This window comes from Eschscholzia californica, unplaced genomic scaffold (assembly GCF_041429995.1).
Source record: "Eschscholzia californica isolate CP2 unplaced genomic scaffold, dmEscCali1.0.p SCAF_1, whole genome shotgun sequence".
NCBI lineage: Eukaryota > Viridiplantae > Streptophyta > Magnoliopsida > Ranunculales > Papaveraceae > Eschscholzia > Eschscholzia californica.
Window position 1 is genome coordinate 42166165 of NW_028238198.1, and position 17947 is coordinate 42184111.

General features: G+C 34.6%; 2 protein-coding genes across 12 annotated transcripts; one reads left to right on the forward strand and one right to left on the reverse strand.

Annotated features, from left to right (window-relative positions):
* The first annotated feature begins 1882 nt into the window (after nucleotides 1-1882).
* On the forward strand, nucleotides 1883-6313 carry LOC147566941 (uncharacterized). Of its 10 annotated transcripts, none has more exons than XR_015230621.1 (10): nucleotides 2005-2131; nucleotides 2373-2449; nucleotides 2837-2888; nucleotides 3088-3361; nucleotides 3449-3513; nucleotides 4255-4453; nucleotides 4560-4656; nucleotides 4838-4920; nucleotides 5998-6094; nucleotides 6228-6313. XR_015230621.1 is itself a non-coding variant. In XM_086653518.1 (9 exons), the coding sequence occupies exons 2-9, from the start codon at nucleotides 2397-2399 to the stop codon at nucleotides 6003-6005; spliced, it is 831 nt and encodes a 276-aa protein (XP_086509644.1). In that variant the 5' UTR covers nucleotides 1883-2077; nucleotides 2373-2396; the 3' UTR covers nucleotides 6006-6313. The 10 variants fall into 10 exon arrangements, 4 of the variants coding, with proteins under 4 accessions (XP_086509644.1, XP_086509645.1, XP_086509643.1 ...); XR_015230620.1 differs by having other exon boundaries at nucleotides 2005-2077; XM_086653518.1 differs by having other exon boundaries at nucleotides 1883-2077; nucleotides 5998-6313.
* A 397-nt stretch (nucleotides 6314-6710) lies between these two features.
* Nucleotides 6711-9737, reverse strand: LOC147566942 (protein IQ-DOMAIN 3-like). 2 transcript variants are annotated; one of them, XM_086653516.1, is made up of 6 exons: nucleotides 9409-9737; nucleotides 9086-9174; nucleotides 8351-8641; nucleotides 7839-8054; nucleotides 7523-7630; nucleotides 6711-7430 (listed from the first exon to the last, which is right to left on the reverse strand). In XM_086653516.1, exons 2-6 carry the CDS (start codon nucleotides 9158-9160, stop codon nucleotides 6996-6998), a joined length of 1125 nt encoding a protein of 374 aa, XP_086509642.1. In that variant the 5' UTR covers nucleotides 9161-9174; nucleotides 9409-9737; the 3' UTR covers nucleotides 6711-6995. The 2 variants fall into 2 exon arrangements, with proteins under 2 accessions (XP_086509642.1, XP_086509641.1); XM_086653515.1 differs by having other exon boundaries at nucleotides 9344-9737.
* Between the last annotated feature and the right edge of the window lie 8210 nt (nucleotides 9738-17947).

Here is a 17947-nt window from a genome sequence, read left to right on the forward strand (position 1 = left end):
CAACACATCAAGAAAATGGTTTAAAATCAAAGACATTAAGAGAATCAGACATATAACAACAGAAAAAGACAATAAGAGAATGAGATATATAACAACATTCATGATAGTTTATTGATATATCTTAACAGTAATAGCAAACACAAATACTTCTTTAGTCGATTTTGGTGAGAATTTCAAATTCTAAACCCTAAATATATGAACAAATTGATTGAAATTTAATCAGTACATAAACCCAAATTAGAACAACTGAAGAAGTTAGGGATTAACTTACTGATTACTACCAGATCTTCCTCCTTCTCCCATTGATGGCCTTCTTCACAAGAAAGCCAAAAATTGTATCTTCAAATCACCAAATAATACTCAAATGTTCCTGATTTTAGTGAGAGAAACGGACACTCTAAGGCTTGAGATATCGAGTTATTGTTCAATTTGATCGACCAACACCAAAAAGAATAAAGAAATCTCGAAAAATCAAGGAAACCCTAGCTCTCTCGTGAAGTAGCTGAAGAAGAAAATTGTGGAAAAATTTGCGCGGGCTATTGGCAGTTAAAACGATTTCCATTAAAGCCTATTTAATATTAAGTTTTTCTTTGAACCGTTAGATCTAAGATACAGATATCCGTCCGATTCGAAGGGTCAAAAATGTCATACTTCACGCGTGTGTTTCGCACACTGACACGTTAACACTGAGTTGACGGTTTCCGTCCAAGTGGTGGTACAGATCAAAAGTTTACAAAAATCGGGGGTGAAGTCCTAATATCTATATAATATGGGGGTGTATGTCTAAGTCTCCCATTTTTTTTCTTTGGCAGAAACACTCATTTTTATCCCGACCTTCATCTTCGCCACTACCGTCGTGGACCACCATCCCGGATCACGACGTCTACCTACTACGACCATGGTATCTCTTTCATTTTTTTTCTCTCTATCATCTATTTATGCCCACCATATCTACTCTCCACATTCCTCCCTTTACTCTCTCATGTCGACAGAGGAGTTCCCTTTGCCATCAACAACCCCTTTGTCTCAGACAAAGCACGTGAATTCCACGTGCAATTTAAACGCCCCATTGAAAGGCGGTACAACGGAAGGGATAAATCCAACTGCCAATCAAAAATGGTGCAAGTTTAATCACAATATTTTCAAGGTAAGTTCAAAAAATTCTTTCGAATTTGGCAGTGCATAATGTATTGTGGTAGTTCATGTGTTATGAAAAATATAAGGGTTCTAAATATATAACTAAAACCCTAAAAACGAATCTAATAGTTTCAATCTTGAGAGCAAGAAACCCCTAGTATCGATTAAAACTACATAAAAGTTGTTCTGATCACGAGACAAATGTTTAGATTGTTTGTTAAGTAAAAGACATGAAAGAAAGATTTTATGCTCGATACATCAAATCTTTTAGAGGAAGAAAACGAAAAATATCCTTACTCAATTATGATGAAATTCAAGTAGATCAACACATAATGAATACGATCTATAGGCTTGTTTGATGAAACTGAGAGGCAAAGAACAAATAACCAGTCGAATGATCTGCTTTCATGAAGACGGCGGGTTTTAAGTTCCGTAAGGCAAAAGAAAATATGACTAGAGAGAAAGAAAATTAAGACACTAAATCCAGATTTTTTTTTTTTTTTATATTACATTTAGAAGAGGGTAATAGGGATTAAGAAAAATGGGTTTGGACCTTTCTATTTCTTATTGCACAATGGTAGTTTTCTATAAGCATTTTAGGTCGAATTATCGACATATACTCTTGATCCATTTGATTAACATGAATAACGTGAGTGAGATTCAGACAAGTCTGCTGATCGAAATTCAATTGAATGAGTCAGACGAGCCAGATTCAGACAAATAAGCCAAAAACCACTCAACACTTGGGGTCAGATTCAGTTGCACACACGGTTGGGATGTGTACCCCAGGCAAAGAACCTCCTCCCGCTAAAACCTATCTCTCTCACTCACTCTATAAACTTCTTTTGTCACCTTTCTTTTTCTTTCACTCCCAAATCTCTCTCTAATTGCGGAAGGAATTTTAGTGTGTCTATCTTTGTTGAATGATTGTACCTGACTGGTTAGGGTTTTCTTCAATTTCTATAATGCGTTTGCTCAACCTTATATTAGTGGGGTTGGTTAGGGTTCTAAACTTATACTTTCTTTTTTGTTTGCTATTTGTGAGATCAAATTGGAGCATGTCTAACTTCTCTTATTTAGCTTAAAACCCTAACTTAATATCTATCTATTAATTTTAATCACTACTGGAAAGCATTTGTTGGGATTCCTTTTATTGTTTTGGTCTATATTTGATCATATGATGCTGAAATCAATCTGATTAGAGTTTCTTGGTTTGCTTTGACATTTGACTCCAGCCGAAAACTATCTGATCACTGACTATGGAAGTAGAGGGAAAAACATTAATGCACAAGCTAATGGAGAATTACATTAGGTTATCTACCTTTCAGTAACAACTCTAATTTTACATTCAACTCGTTTTTTTCGTTGTTTGTTTATGCTTTCTCTTCGGCCTTTCATTTGTCGCTTCATTCTATTAAGAAAATCTACTTGCTAGTAACACTAAAAGGTGAATTTGCAAAACTGAGAAACCCATCACAAAAAAGTTATTTTCGAATGGTCTAGAGCTATAGATTCTTAGTTACTCTATGTCTTATACTTTGATACCTCAATGAGAGTGCAGTTGAAAGTAACAAGCAAAGCCGGAAACTTTGAAACTAATGTTATCGTATAGAAAAGGAATTCCATAAATTTTAATTGCTTGTGTAAAATATTATTTATACATTAAAAGTTAAGTTGACGGATGATATGACCAAAACAGACTCAAGGTTCTTAAAGATGGAAGCATGATAATATTTAATCTACTTTCTCAGGTAACTTCCTCCTCTCTATCTTTTACTCCTGTATCTTAAATAATTGTCTCGTGTCTTTTCGTATTGTGTCCGTTAGAGGTGAGCTAGATGCATGTTGGTGATTGAGGCGCTGAACTTTTCATCAAGTTACCCAATCTTAATTCTACATTTTCGGATGGAAATTGCTTGTTGACTGGTGTATTTTTGTGATCTATTTCAGAAAATTTGCACTATTGTGCTTCAATTACTTTGGCACTTTGTTCACCTTATCATAAGCATTTGGCATGTTCTGTTGTCTGTGACACAAATGCTTCGGAGCTACATGGTCTCGAGTGGATTATTCAAGAAGTACAATGCTCTGGATTTGAATGAACTTCAGTGCCTAGCCATTGTCGTAGAGAATGAAGATGCTTATGATATTTCAAGAGTTATTAAGCTTTTGCAATGGCTGTCAGGAATTGGTTTGAAGCATGTCTGCCTATATGATATGCAGGGTAAGGATGCATCTCACATACCGCAGTTAATATTTCACAATTTGATCTCTAAACTAAGTGATCAAGGCTTACACTCTGTTGTTTTAGGCGAGCTGAAAAAAGCCAAGAGAGTCATTTTGCAGGAGTTTGACAATGCTGGATCACGAGAACTGGTATGATCTAGTCTCCTTATAATGGTCTTCTACGAAAAGCCAAGAAACATATGATCAAAAGTTTTAAACAATGGAGAATCAAAAGTACATTCACGACTTTTCTTATAATCATTCCCATTTTCTTCCGGTTGAGCTGTTGAGCTCTGCGGTTAAGTTAATCAATAAGTAATACAAATTAACCAAATTATTGCAGTCAAGTACTCAAGTTTCATTTTCAGGACAAATAATTTTGGTTGAATAAACAATTTGTCACGATTGGTCGAGAAAATGGTATGTATTTCTTTCAGGCCATTGCTTCGGGGACGGAATTGTTGCGGGGACGGAACACTTTTATGAGAAACGGGTCAATCTGATTTGACTTTATTGGGTTTGAGGGAAGCCTAATTTTATTGGGCTTCATAGCAGGAGAGTGAGATGGTTGTGGTCAGTGGTGATGGTGGTTATGATGGTAAAGTAAAGATGAAGGGGGCTGTTTGTGAAAAATAAGTTTAGGGAGTTCTAAAATGAGTGGCCTTAAACCTTTCATACCCACAAAATTGGAAAAGTTTCACCTCGTCCCCTTAAAATTTCCGTTCCTGCAATGATTTTCTCCGTCTCCAAAGCAACTGCCTTCTTTTGCTTCCAATTCTTATTTGTAGTATTGTATTATGGCATTCATGTTGGTCTAGTTTTATGTATATTGATATTTTTGTTTGTATGCTGTAAATGAATATTATTATTGATGTTAGAGCTCTCTTGCAGGGAAATGATTATAATGATAGGTTTCTTGATCAAAAGAAAATGATTGTGGATTTTGCTTCAATCTCCGATGGGAAAGAAGGGATGGCTAAAGCAGCTGATCTTCTTTGTTCGAAGCATTTGCAAACTCGTAGTTCAGATGGGATTTCGGAGGGCCCAATCTTTACAGAAACTGACATTTCTTCGGTTCTGCATCTTGTTGGTTTATTTCGTTCTCTAACTACATTTCTTTGGTTTCGTATTATCTATTTTGTCAATTAAGTTTTTCTGCCGTAGTTCTCTTACTCGATGAAGTTCTTTCATCTTAGGTTGTGAGGGGCCAGTACCTAATCTGCTTCTAACTTATGGATCTGTTAGATGCCACTTCGGATTTCCTGCCTGGAGAATGCGATATACAGAGATTGTGTGAGTGTTCTTTGACTTCTTTCAATAGTTATTTTTACTGATCACTTCAAAATTACAGAATCTTCGAAAAACCTTTGTTTGCTTCGTCTGTTTTCTAAACATATTTCTACACCGGGTGTGATGTGAGCAGCGGCCATCTGTTTGGCTCCTAGTACTAACAACAGCATTTGTGTTTATACAGGCATATGGGACCACTCAAGTCTATGGAATTTGGTGCACTACTGAAAACCATTCAAGAATTCACTATGGTTAAACAAAACTATGGTTAGTGATTTCAAAATTATAATAATAATTATTATTGTTATATGGTTAGGAATTTATTATTATTATCATTATTTATTATTATTATTATTATTATTATTATCATTGTTATTTATTATTATTATTTCTTTTAACCTTAGTGATCCGCTGGTCTTATCTTTTTTCTTTTGAGTATTTGGTTAATCAGTATTTATTGATAAATGATTTTTCTAATGCTAACTCCCTTTTGGGTCACATGAAAATGGTCCAATTACAGAATGTGGTCAACTCTAACCACGAAAATCATGCTTAATAAAAATTATCCCATGCCAAATCGATATGCTAACATGCACTAATTTTGAACCACCGATTTTGAGCATAATCAAATACCTTTTGGCGGGGTTAGAAGTTTCACAATAACATGACTTTCCTGAGGATAATCTTCATGGTAAATTGGACAAATGAACCAAAAATTAGAACTTGGGTTGTGTCATGAGAGACTCATGGTTTATTAGAAAACCCCGTCCAATCTTACACTTGTTCAATATCCGTTAAAGTTAGAAGGTTCTGCTATCTGAGAAAAAATCAGTCGAGGTGCCAACAACTCTTGGTTGGAGTCTGCAAGATGTTTAATCTTCCACCCTAGAGGTCAAGGGTTTGAGGCACGCTTCCAGTGGCGATAATTTGGTGCATTTGGAAGGATCGCAACAACAAAATTTTTAAAGACACCAATATCAACTCTAGCCTAGACGTGGAAGATATCAAAGCATGTATTTTGATTTGGGCAAAATGTTTGCCGAAGTATAGTCATGTCTCGTTTAATGATGTAGTTCGGAATTGGGAGGCTTGGATCTCGTGAGGGATTTTCTTGGTCTTCCCTTTGTTTAGTTCTTTTCGTTTTAATATTAATTCAAATTTTCAAAAAAAAAAGGGTTTGAGGCACGCTGACAACTCAAAAAAAAAAAGATCAGTTGAGACACCAATTTCTTCGTTTTGTTTCTTCTGCTCTTTATTTCCTTACTTTCCTACTTGTCATTTAATTCTACTCTACTTCCAGGAGTATTTTGTTATTTGATAATAAACTAATGTCAATGTTATCAGGTACATAACTCGTAATGGCGCCTGAGTAGCACGAAGGCACGGATAATGGAAATAAAAGCAAGGCAATGGGGCGCACCCAAATACTACTCCGTTTTAGGTTTGTGAGTACTACTAGTACTAGTTTATTATTAACATTTGGAAGTTGTAAACAATTCTTAACAAGATAAATACTTTAAGTAAAACATACTTATATAAATTTAAGCTCATACCGAAATCTTTATATTGTGTAGGTCAAAACTTATAGGCACCTTTTAGAATGGGATTTGCATACAAATTATTATTTAGAGGAGATAAGTTATATCTATGTTTTCCTTAAGCTCGGTGTCTTTAAATGTTTGATATTTTTAGAAGACGAAGAGTGAATGTTTCAGTCTCTAAACCCCTATAAATGTTTTTGATTAGAAATATTGAAATCTGTAAATGTCAATGAAAAGTTTGACGGATTTATTGGGTCTACTAAATAAGTTCGATATTGGGTCTACTAAATAAGTTCTCCGTGATAGGCATTGAAGGTATAAGTAGATTGTGAGCAACAAACTAACTAGTATGTGTAGTTTGGTCGAAATTATTGCGGTAGGCAGGTCACATCTCACATGCTTGTCGCATTTCGTCAAATCTGATTTAACTAGTATTTGAACTGTTTAGAAATTTTTGTTGATATCTTATGATGAATGGGTAGATTCTCCATTGAAAGTTAATGAAAGGTAATGCACTAAAATAGAAGAATCTGTGTATTTCATTAAAACCCAATAGTAATTACAGGCATCATCTCTGCTCCCAAAACCAATTAAAAAGCCAACATAAATCATACTGTACTTGTCAAGAATTAAAAACACCCACCATTTCCACCCACACACACACACACACCCACACAATACTCCTTTGACTAAGAAATTACTAAAACAATCAATGGGACAGAGATATTAACATATCGATTGATCGAATCCAACCCCATGATTTTTTCTTCTTCATTCCATTACTCATGAATCTATAAAAGATCAATGTGTAGAAACTTCAAAGTTTTTCTGTATATTTATAGGAATTCCCAGACTTTTTATTCTAGGTTGAGAACTAGAAGTTTTAAGAGTTCTTGAAGGAACACCGAAATCAGCACTCATAGAAGAGAAAGAAAGTCTGTTTTTAGATGGAGAGAAACCAGAATCAGAATAAGAAGAATCTGAATACCCATATCTTTGTTTTGGTATACTAATTGATCTTGTTTTTGCTTTAGCTGATTCTGTTGTCAACATGTAGTTTCTAGTAGAAGAAGAAGATGATGAACTTGAAAATGATCTTCTTGGAAGTGATATAGCAGTTGATCTCAATCCTGTAAATTGTTCTTCATCTGATAATTCTGTTATTTTACGTTCTGATCGTCTTTCTATTTCTCTGTAAGATGGGTATGAACGAAGAACGAAATCTGAAGTCTTCTCCTAAAAAGAAATTAAGATTACACAACTCAAGAAACTAAATGAGAAATCAAACAACTCAAAACGAATATAAAATTGAGTAAAGATTATTTTACGTGTGTTCTCCTAGTCAAGCTCCCCTGCCTGCTTAAAATTATAGAGTTGCATCTTTCCAATAATGAAGTTGGATCCTCAATCCGCTTTTTTTGAGTAATGAATTCGATCTGTTTAAACAATTATATGTAAATTTTAACCAACTTGTAGTGGGATAAAAAAAAGTGAACCTCTACGAATATCAGCCTTCGGATTATCTCCAGGTAAGCTGTACTGAGCTTTGTAAGTTGGAATGTGAAAGTAAATTTCAATAACCAAGTATAAACTAGTCGATAAATTAGGTTTCTAAGGTTTAGAATCGAGGAGGCGTTGAAATACCATATCTTTGTTCGGTCGGAATGAGGGCTCATCGTCTTCATTGATTCGACTATCCTTAACAACTACAAATCTTCGTTCTCGAGTATGAGATTGTTGTATCTTTGAGAGGGGTTCCGACCTCTTAAGACTTGTCAATACACGGCGTCTCACAGCTTGACCTCGAATTATAGCTTGAAGCTTTACGAGTCCCTTTAGTGCGCGTAATGCTTTCCTTGCCTGTTTCATTCTCTCAAGTAAAAGTTAAGTTCTATTAAAGAAGGTAAAAGATTGAGAAAGAATCACATGAATGTCTAAAAGTTACACTCTATATTCTTGCGTCTGACTCGTCTGAATGACTCAGTTTTGGTACAGGACAAGTTACACATAAGATAAGTATGGTTTAAGAGCTTATAGACTGAAATAACCTGAATAAAACAAGTCAGCTGAGACTGACTTAGATTCATACAAGTTAGACAACCACAAACAGGCTAACACGTTAACCGAAGAAGAGGCAAAAGTGTCAAGTAGCTTACAAGGTAGCCCCGGAAAGCAGTTTGAATTACAATAGCAGCTGGGTTCCATCTTCTGCTTTTAGTTCGACGATATGATTGAGAAGCTCCTGTGAGACGGAGAACCTCGGCGGCAGCTTGAGCAGCTGCTACTGCAGCTTCAGCTGCAGCAGCAGTTGCAATGGCAACAGTTAATGCATGTTTTTTATGATCATCTTCTGCTTCCCTTAATGTCCTCTGTTTATGTGATGGTACGAGTACTGGTGGTAAGCATTTGAACTTCAACCTCCCAAGAAACCATCTCCTTTTTTCTTTCTGAAATTCAATACAAGAGTAGCAATTTCATTATTATGTTCGAGCCAGATTTCAGGATGTTTCTTCTTGTCTAATCATGCATCTTGACTCGTTTGAATAGGTAACTCGGGCTGATTTTGGGTCTAGTGAAGTTAGACATACAATAAGTGTAAAGAGCCTTCCTGTCTTAATTATTTCGAAATAACAATTTATTCCCCTAACCAGAACAAAGTTAGACTCCGGCTATTCAAATTTAGCCGAGTCAGACTCAGACGAATTAGATTTAGAGAATCACAAGAAAGAAAGAAGAAAAAACGAGCACCACCTAACTTCAATAGTCGATGAAATGCGTTTGGTTTGTGTTCGAAAATCAAGATACAAGAAAACTATGATTTTTTTTTTCTCTTATTCTTCTTTGGGATAGAATGAATTCCATGAAAAACATATCAACTATAAATTCTCTACCTTTTCAGGTTTACCCTTTGTGTCTGCTATGAAGAATTTCCTTACAAAATGAAACCAGCTCCTCCTCCTTGCCATTGATGAATCATAACCTGTACAAATAACTTTCAGAATCTTAACCTGTCATTTTTTAAGAAATATCTCTTACCCATTTCCTCGAACAAAATCAATTGTACGAAAGAGTTACAAAATACTAATTCGATAACATTTCGACAAATAATATCAGATAATGTGTGATCTTAACACAAAATGTTTAGTTACCTTTAAAACAATGACAACAGTCTATAGTTCTGAAAAAGAAAAGATAGTGAGTGATAAATAGAGACCTGAAAACTGAAAGAAAAGTGAATGAATAAATGAAGATTAGAACATTCAACTTTCTGATTCCAAATAAGAGTTAATGATCTGTCAAAAAAGAAGAAAACATAAACAAGTGTGTATTATATCTATCATTCATAATGGATAGAAAAAAGTTGTTTTTTTAATGACTTGAAGTGGTCATATCAAAGTGATCAAAGTGTGTGAGGGGCCTGGAAGCCGAAAGGATATCATGCAAAAAGGAAGACCCAGTTGCTCCTCAATGATTCATTCACTATTCTAGCCCTAGGGGCTCACTCACTTCTCTCTCAAACTGCAAATCAAGGAGGAAACTGTCTTTGTTCAACAAAAAAAAAGAAAAGAGGAAACTGTCCAATTATTTTCTTTGGCCAGAGGTATTTACAGAGTCCTTGAGAGTTTTTTTTTTCTTTTGAATGTTGACTAAGAATGGTCATGACAAATACCACATTCATAGTTTGATACGATGTGATCTGAGGCGGAGTTAGGATTTAGGTTTAAGTAGGGTTAACTTAAGTAAAATTTGCATATTAAATTTGTATTCAAAGGCTAGTGCTTGCAAAATGTAACGACGTTTTTTTATTCAATTACAATTGCTTTATACGTTTATTCATTTTATGATAATATATTTTTTCTATTTTTCTACTAATAGACGTACCTAGGATTTGGGAAGCGGGGAAATTTTTTGAAGTTAAATTCGAAATAAACAAAAAATTAGGACATAAAATATTATGCCATATCAAGTAAATGAAACAAAATATGGTAAACATATAATGCTACCCATCTATAAAGACGAAAATTTTCGGGAAAGGAGACCCTCCCTTTCGCCACAACAACTAAGAGAAAAATGGAAGTGAAGAAAGACGAAAAAGAAGAGAGAATGACGAAGTATACGAGAGAGAAATATAAAATATACACGAGAGAAAGATGAAGTAAAAGAAAGATAAAAATGCAAGAAGAAAAAAAATTAAAATACAAAAGAATAAGCACAAAAAATGGGTGTCAAAAAGAATGTTTTGAAATAATTGAGTGTCAAAATTACCGTTAGATACGAGTTAAGGGCCAAATCAGTACTCTGTTATCACTTGGGGGTCAAAAATGAATTATTCCATTCCAAGTTTCCAACAGCTAAAAAAACATTTAAAATCACACTTTGGGTGAATTCGAACATGTGTTCTTGAGTGGGCAAGAAACCAATCTCATCCAGCAGGGTTAACTCATACAAGTAATTGGCTTTTGGTCCGGCATTATTAATAGCTAACCCACGCTATAGCCTAAGTTAGTTCACATGTAGTTCCGCTCCTAGATGTGATAAGCACGATAACTACTGAATTACTACTGGTCTAAAGTCCCACGAATTAAATGGGTCAAAACTCAAAACTAGTAATTTACATAGTGTTCTTAAAAAATTTCTACATTATAATTTATTAACAGCTAAAGACTTCATTCTTTTTTATTAAAAAAAAAACTTCCCTCCTCCCAAATCCTAATACATATGTTTCAACAAAAAAATCCTAATACATCTAGGGTTTAAAAAAAATCTAAAAGAGCTTGTATCATTCAACTCAAATGGAAGTATGGAACTGGATCTTTTATTTTAAGGCCGCGGCTTTGGGGAATAAAGAAAATTCTCTGGGGAATAAATTCTCGAGGGAATCCAGATTTTTTTGAAAATTCTCCGGGGAATAAATTTTTATGGGGAATACAGAATACATTTTTTTGAAAGTTCTCCTCCATCTCATCTGTTCTCTCTGCCACTTCATCTTCTCGACACCTCATCATCTTCTCCGGCGAAAGTCGCCGGCCGGCCAATTTTCCGGCCGGTGACCTTCAAACATAAAAAAAAAAAAAAAAAAAAATTAATTTCCTCTCTCCTCTCTCTAAATTATTTTTTTTTCTTTTCTCTCTCTCTCTAGAACAGATCTAGAGAGAAAGAGAAGGTATTCACGAACAGATTCTCGTTGACCATATTTCTTCTTCATCTTCTTCTTCTTTGAACTTTTTGTATGAAATAAGTGCTTAACGTGTTTCAGAGGAAAGTCAAGGAACCCTATTTGTCTGTCAACTGTTGTATTATTGCAGATTGAGAAAGGACCTCCGAGACCTAGTTTTTGCTCTCTCTTTATCTATCTAACGGGATCGTCAACGAGGTTGGGGGCAATCCAGAATCTAAAACTTAGAGAGAAAGAAAATAAGTGAGGATGGTGTGGGATCTCTTAACATGGGTGTTTGCTTTCTTTCTCCTCATTGCTAATTTAGCCCTAGTCGTCTACCAGGTCTTTCTCTCTCTCCATTGTTGATTTTTTAAAAAAAAAAGATTGATTTTTTACAGTGGTTATATAGAGATGTGAGCTGAATTTTGGTGCTTTATGGCCTTGGTTCCTGTAATTTGTGAATGGATTCTCAATTGGGAATTTAGGGTTTCTGTTCTACCCTATTATGTAGTGTGAATTGGAGGTGTACTAATATGATTTATGAGGAAAATGTTAGAGTTTTCTTTTACCAACCCATCTCTTAATTGAGTCCATAATCATGATTTGAACACCCAAACCAAAATAGAGAGATATAGAACCTTTGTGGCTTGCTGCTACTACTTATTTTGCATCTGAGTTAATTTGCATCTGAGTTAACCATTGAAGGTCTGTTCTCTCTCTCTCTAGATCTGTTGTAGAGAGAGAGAAAAAAAAAATTTAGAGAGAGAGAGAAATTTTTTATGTTTGAAGGTCGCCGGCAGGCTTCCGGCCAACGACTTTCGCCGGAGAAGATGATGAGGTGTCGAGAAGATGAAGTGGCAGAGAGAGGTGATGAGATGGAGGAACCTTTTTTATAGCATCTTCTAAAATTAGAAGCCCCTTAACAATAAAAAGAAACATAAAAAAGTCAATCTTATTTGACTAGTTTTAAGAAAAGTCTTTATTCCCCGGAGAATTTTCTTTATTCTCCAAAGCCGCGGCCTATTTTAATTATGGGTTATAAAACTAAGTTTCTGATTTTGGAATTCATGATGATTTTATCTAGGTTTTTTTTGTTTCTCTCTCTAAAAAAAAACTTGTATCATTCAAAAATTATGGATAGTTAGAAATAAGAGTTGGTGAATAAGATTGACTACTGTGAGCATTTTTGTTTGTGGGCAAAAAATAATAATAGTAATTTTTAGTCGGGTAAATAAAGTGGCCCTAGATTATTTCCAATGAGGTCACCCAAGCAGAAATACAAAATGTTTGAAAATCCAGCGGATGAGTCGGACTTCATCCAAACTATACAAAATAGGAAATAATAAATCAATAGATATTAAAAGTTTAATATTTTCCAAAATATATAAGATATGCAAATTAATTAGCTGTTTGATTGAACATATAAATGGAACCTTCCAAAATTTAAAAATCTATTTAAAAGATTCTAATTGGTAATTTTTGTAATATCAATAGATATTAATAGTAAGTTAAATGTTTGTCTTAAAACCCAAGTTACCATTTGTCCCACTTTAATCAATTTTTTTTTGCAATGTTTCCTCCTCACATTTATTCATTCACAGACTTGTCTCTCTTCTAGGGTTTTCATCCCTAACATAGATTACAATAAGGGCTCCATTATAGGACATTAAAGGTTTCCAAAGGAGTTACTTTGGGGGAAGGATTTTCAAGATTAGAAAGGAGTGAACTAACAAGAAATTCAAGGAAACAACATAACTCGATTGCTTTATTTAAGGTTAGTAATTTCTTTTCACATAAAACCTATTTTTCATTGACTAAAATCGTAGTATGAAGTTGTTTTTCGTTTTAAGGGTTTGGTTGTATTATTAGTTTGATGAAGACCTTCTTATTTTTTGTTGTAATACAGTTATCGAGGTAATTGTTATTTTATAGTTTTATTGGTTTCAGTTATGTATATATGCAGAAATAGTATGTTGATATATATAACTGTTGTAATTTTAATGTATTAGCAGTATTCTGATGTTTTTGTGTGACACTGATTTGAGGGTGTAGAACTAAAATATGGGAAGAGCAAAATTGAGCATGAATTTGATACAAAAGGAGAAATCGAGGAATTCGACTTATATCAAAAGAAGGAAAGGACTAAAGAAGAAAATCCAAGAATTTTCGATATTATGTGGTGTTGATGCTTGTATGATACTCTATGGTCCCAAACAAGGTGACCGTCCGATCGATCCTGAGATATGGCCGAACAACGAAGATCAAGTTCATCGAATTATCAATCGGTATCATCAAACCGGCAACGACGATCACGGAAAACGTAGTCTCAAAATATGTGATTACTTCATTGATCAGACCAAGAAAATGGAAGATGAAGTTGTTAAATTAAGGTCAAAGAATGATCAAATCTTGTGGGATGATCGAGTCAACTATTTTAGCGTTGACCAACTTGGAGATCTAGTCAATGTGTTAGGATCTAAGATGGAATCGTTGGATGGGACGATTGCGTTGATCAAGGGTCAGGATCATTTGTTGAGTGGAAACCAGGAGTTGATTGACTACTCATTTGGAGTACCCAATCAGAACCCTTACTATACTGGTGGTAGTAATAATACTGATAATAATGATATTCTGAAGATGGAACCACTTTGTTATGTTGCACCGGTGGATCATCATCGTCCAATACCAACCGATTATTCATCAGATCACCCGAATACGTTTTTCGAGGATGCTCAGGATATTATCCCGGCCAATAGTTTCGACTATGGGAATTTAGGCGGTTGGCCGATTGGTAATTTTTCTTATCCAATGGGAAATAACCATCCATCGCTTTACGATCAAAATGAGTACGTAAATCGAGGATCATCTATGTATTATATGCCCCAGCAGCAACAACAGCAGCAGCCAATGCTTGCATCGGAACCATCGATTGTACAACATGGATCGTCATCGAGATACGCGGTAGGTTCTTTGACGGGTCAGATGAACTTTCAACCGTCGATAATGCATTCGTCTCAGATGTATCATCATAATCAAGGGCCGATGATGCATCCTCATATGATGCATTTGGGGTCGTCGTCATCATCATCACCACATCAGATGAATCATCCTCATCGGATGAATCATCCTCATCATCAACATAATCATAATCATAATCATAATCAAGAACAGTGGAATGAGTTATTCGACGAAACTCTTCCTTCTATGATGGGAAACAACAACAACAAGAGAGACATGTCTTAAATGCTTCTTATTAGTATTTTTTTTTTGAAGGGTAAAATTAGGGTTTATGTCTAATCAGTATTAGTATAAAGTTTGAGGGTGTAAGTAGTAGTGATAATTAGTTAGGACTAAGGTAGTCCATGTTCTTTTAGTGTCTCAGTCTGACCGGTTTAAATCTTATGTGATTGAAACTAACTTGTTTGAATAGGAATTTAAATTGTTTTATCTGATTGATTTTTTTTATTTTTCGCTCCCAAAAAGTTTGTAATTTGATATGGCAAGTTGTGCCAATGGACCTCAACAAAAAAAAAAAAAGTTGTGCCAATGGGCATATCAGAAATTAAGAATGACATTCAAGTTATGAAATAATCTCAAGTGCGGAAGAATCTAATTGTGTTAATATTATCTTTTCATTTGACAACAAGATCGTATTTACTATTATGTTCTGATTTAGACTCTTGATCATCAATAATCATATTGTATCAATGCCATGCGCTTCTAAGTGGTGGAAATGTTGTTTTAGTCTCTTTACTAAATAAGGGGGTATTGTGAGCAATTGAGCATTCTCGAGCTGCACGATGATCGATTTTAAGTGGTGGAAATTATCAACATCTTCACCGGCAGCCACCCATTTTCACCGGCAACCACCTAGGTTGGCAAACACCATTTTCTCCGACGACTACCACATTCATCGTCCCTCTCTTCATCGTCCCTTTCTTCATCGTCATCACCATCAACATATTATCTTCTGTATTTTTCAATTTTTCTTTTTTTTTTTTTCAAAAGAAATTAGGGTTTCCCCTCTTCCTGTTGGGGTGGCCGATAATGGGGTTCTTCCCCTTCATCTATGATAGTAAGCAACAAGAACAATGTGTGATATGGAGAAAGGAGAAAACCTAATGGAGTAAAGCAAACTATTGCCGCATTGCAACAAGAGAGTTTAAGAGAGAGAAAGAGAGAAAAAAGGCTAAAACTTTGGGAAACTAATTTATAGTAATTTATAGTTCATGTTGTTTATAGGGTTTTAACATTCAATAAAAATAGATATTGTTTCATTCATTCAATCACTCTTTACATTTAAAAAAGAAAAATAATATTTCATTGAAGCCTGAACTATAAAATAGACGTGAGAGATTGTTTTTTTTTACATTGAAAAGATATCACTCACAAGAGTCCTATTTATATATTTTTCGAAGTAGTTACTTTGGGAAGTTTTTTATAAAAAAAAAACCGATCAAGAATGTGGAAGAGAGATTTTCTCCCCACTAATTTATCTTCCTCCCAGGATCTTCTCCCATAATTGTTGGGTATATAGTAAATTAAATGTCAACAACAGCCTTGTAGTTAATCTGTTGGAAGCGGGCATATATGATCTCTAACACAAATGAGGATATAAAACTCTAATGGTAGTTTCAAATAGTTAGAACTTAATTATTGACAATAATACCCTTTTGTTTTGATTCGAATTACAAGAAGAAGATTTTATATCGACCGTCGGATGCGATCTCTATTAAACTCCCAACAAAAATGGACGGTCAGACTTATCCCCTAAATAACCGACTGACCTGTTTTAATATATAGGATTGTAAGAAAAGATAAAGAGAAAGGGAAAGCTCATGGGTTGGTTGTAAAGAAGATGAAGATGGGAATGATGATGATTGAAGAATATTATAAACAGGATAGATATTTGATTGTCTGCCGGAAAAATGGTGCTGCCGGAAGTAGATGGTGGATTGCCTGCCGTGAAGATGGCGATGAAAATGAATTAAGAGAAAAACAAAATAAATTAGTTTTAGATCCTTTACTTTGGTTGGAACATATTATAGTTATTCACACCCAATTCTGTTGTCCACCTAAGAAATTTTATTGTCCACGTATTGGCGACCTAGATTTGTTTTCAACCAAATCAATAACACACTTTAAATCGCATCTGAGTTATGTTATCAGGATTTTCACTGATACCTCAATAACACGCCCTACAATTATATCCCCAGTTTGTCCCTATACCCAATTAGAATAAGCTTTCAAGTGAAATGATGGTGTATTTGGATGACGGAATCATGAATCCGCAGATTTATGAGTCCTTGGAATTCATGATTCCACGGATTCATGAATCCAAGTAATATTTTTTGGTTGTTTGGCAACGAATAAGAATCTTATGATTTATTATTATTTTAGTATTTTTAAAACGCTTTTTTAGAAAAAAAATATTGTATCAACCTTGTTCTCGAAACTCGTTTTTTTCAAATATCGTTTCATTTGTGGAAATATCAGATTTTGGGAAAAAACATGTTTTGGAGGAAAAAAATTTTGAAAAAATAGATTTTCGGGGGAAAATTGATTTTTCGGAATTTTTTTATTTTTTTTCAAAAATAATATTTTCGCGGGAAAAAATGATTTTTGGGAAAAAAATGATTTCTGAGAAAAAATGATTTTTGAAAAAAATAATATTTTTAAAATAATTATTTTGTCGAAGGAAATATTTTTTTGTTGATATTAAGTTTGAAATTTGGATAAATTAATCCAAAATCCTAGCGAATCCGAGGGGGTAGGGTGAGATTTTAGTCCAACACAAATTTTGGAATTAGGAATCCTTAGAATTCAAGAGTCTTAGGATTCTTGGTAGCCAAGCAAACCAAGGATTCATGATTCCTACCAAATCCCACTTTTGATAGGAATCCTACTTAGGAATCTTGCAACTAAACACACCATGAATGAAAAGTCTAAGAACCTAATCTTTCTTCATTGCTATAGGAAACAGGTTTCTGTTGCTATAGCAGTAAGAAAATATACTTCTGCGTTTGATTCAATGACAATTGTAACTCTCTCTTTCTCTCTCTAATGGACGATCAAACACAAGTTTCTGTTTAGGGAAGTTGTAAGCCCGCCACCACTTTATTCTTTTGGCGCTCCCTTAAAGCCAAATTTCATGAATAATTTATGATGTATTGGTGATAGGGGCGCTGATAGCAATAAATTGGGGCGCCTATAATGTTCTATGGTTTTTAGAGAACGGAAAAGGGAGAAGGGAAGAGAGAGAATCAGTTTTTAGACCGACATTTGATTTGATCTGGATATTGTACTTAGTACTTTTCTTTTGTTTGTGAAAGTTGTTTTTAGTACTTTTCTTTTTAGTAAAGCCATCTATTGTATTAAAACAGCTCAGTCGGTTTTCCAGGGGATAAGTCTGGCCGTCCCTTTTATTTTAGAGATTTACTTTTGATTAAATCCGACGGACGATACCAACTACATTTATGTAAATACAATAACATGAAAAGGGTATTACAGTCATTTTCGAAACCGTCTACCCCACGCAGGGATAACTCTGACCTTCTTCCCCCAAAATCAAAACTGTCTACCCAAAATCAAAAAT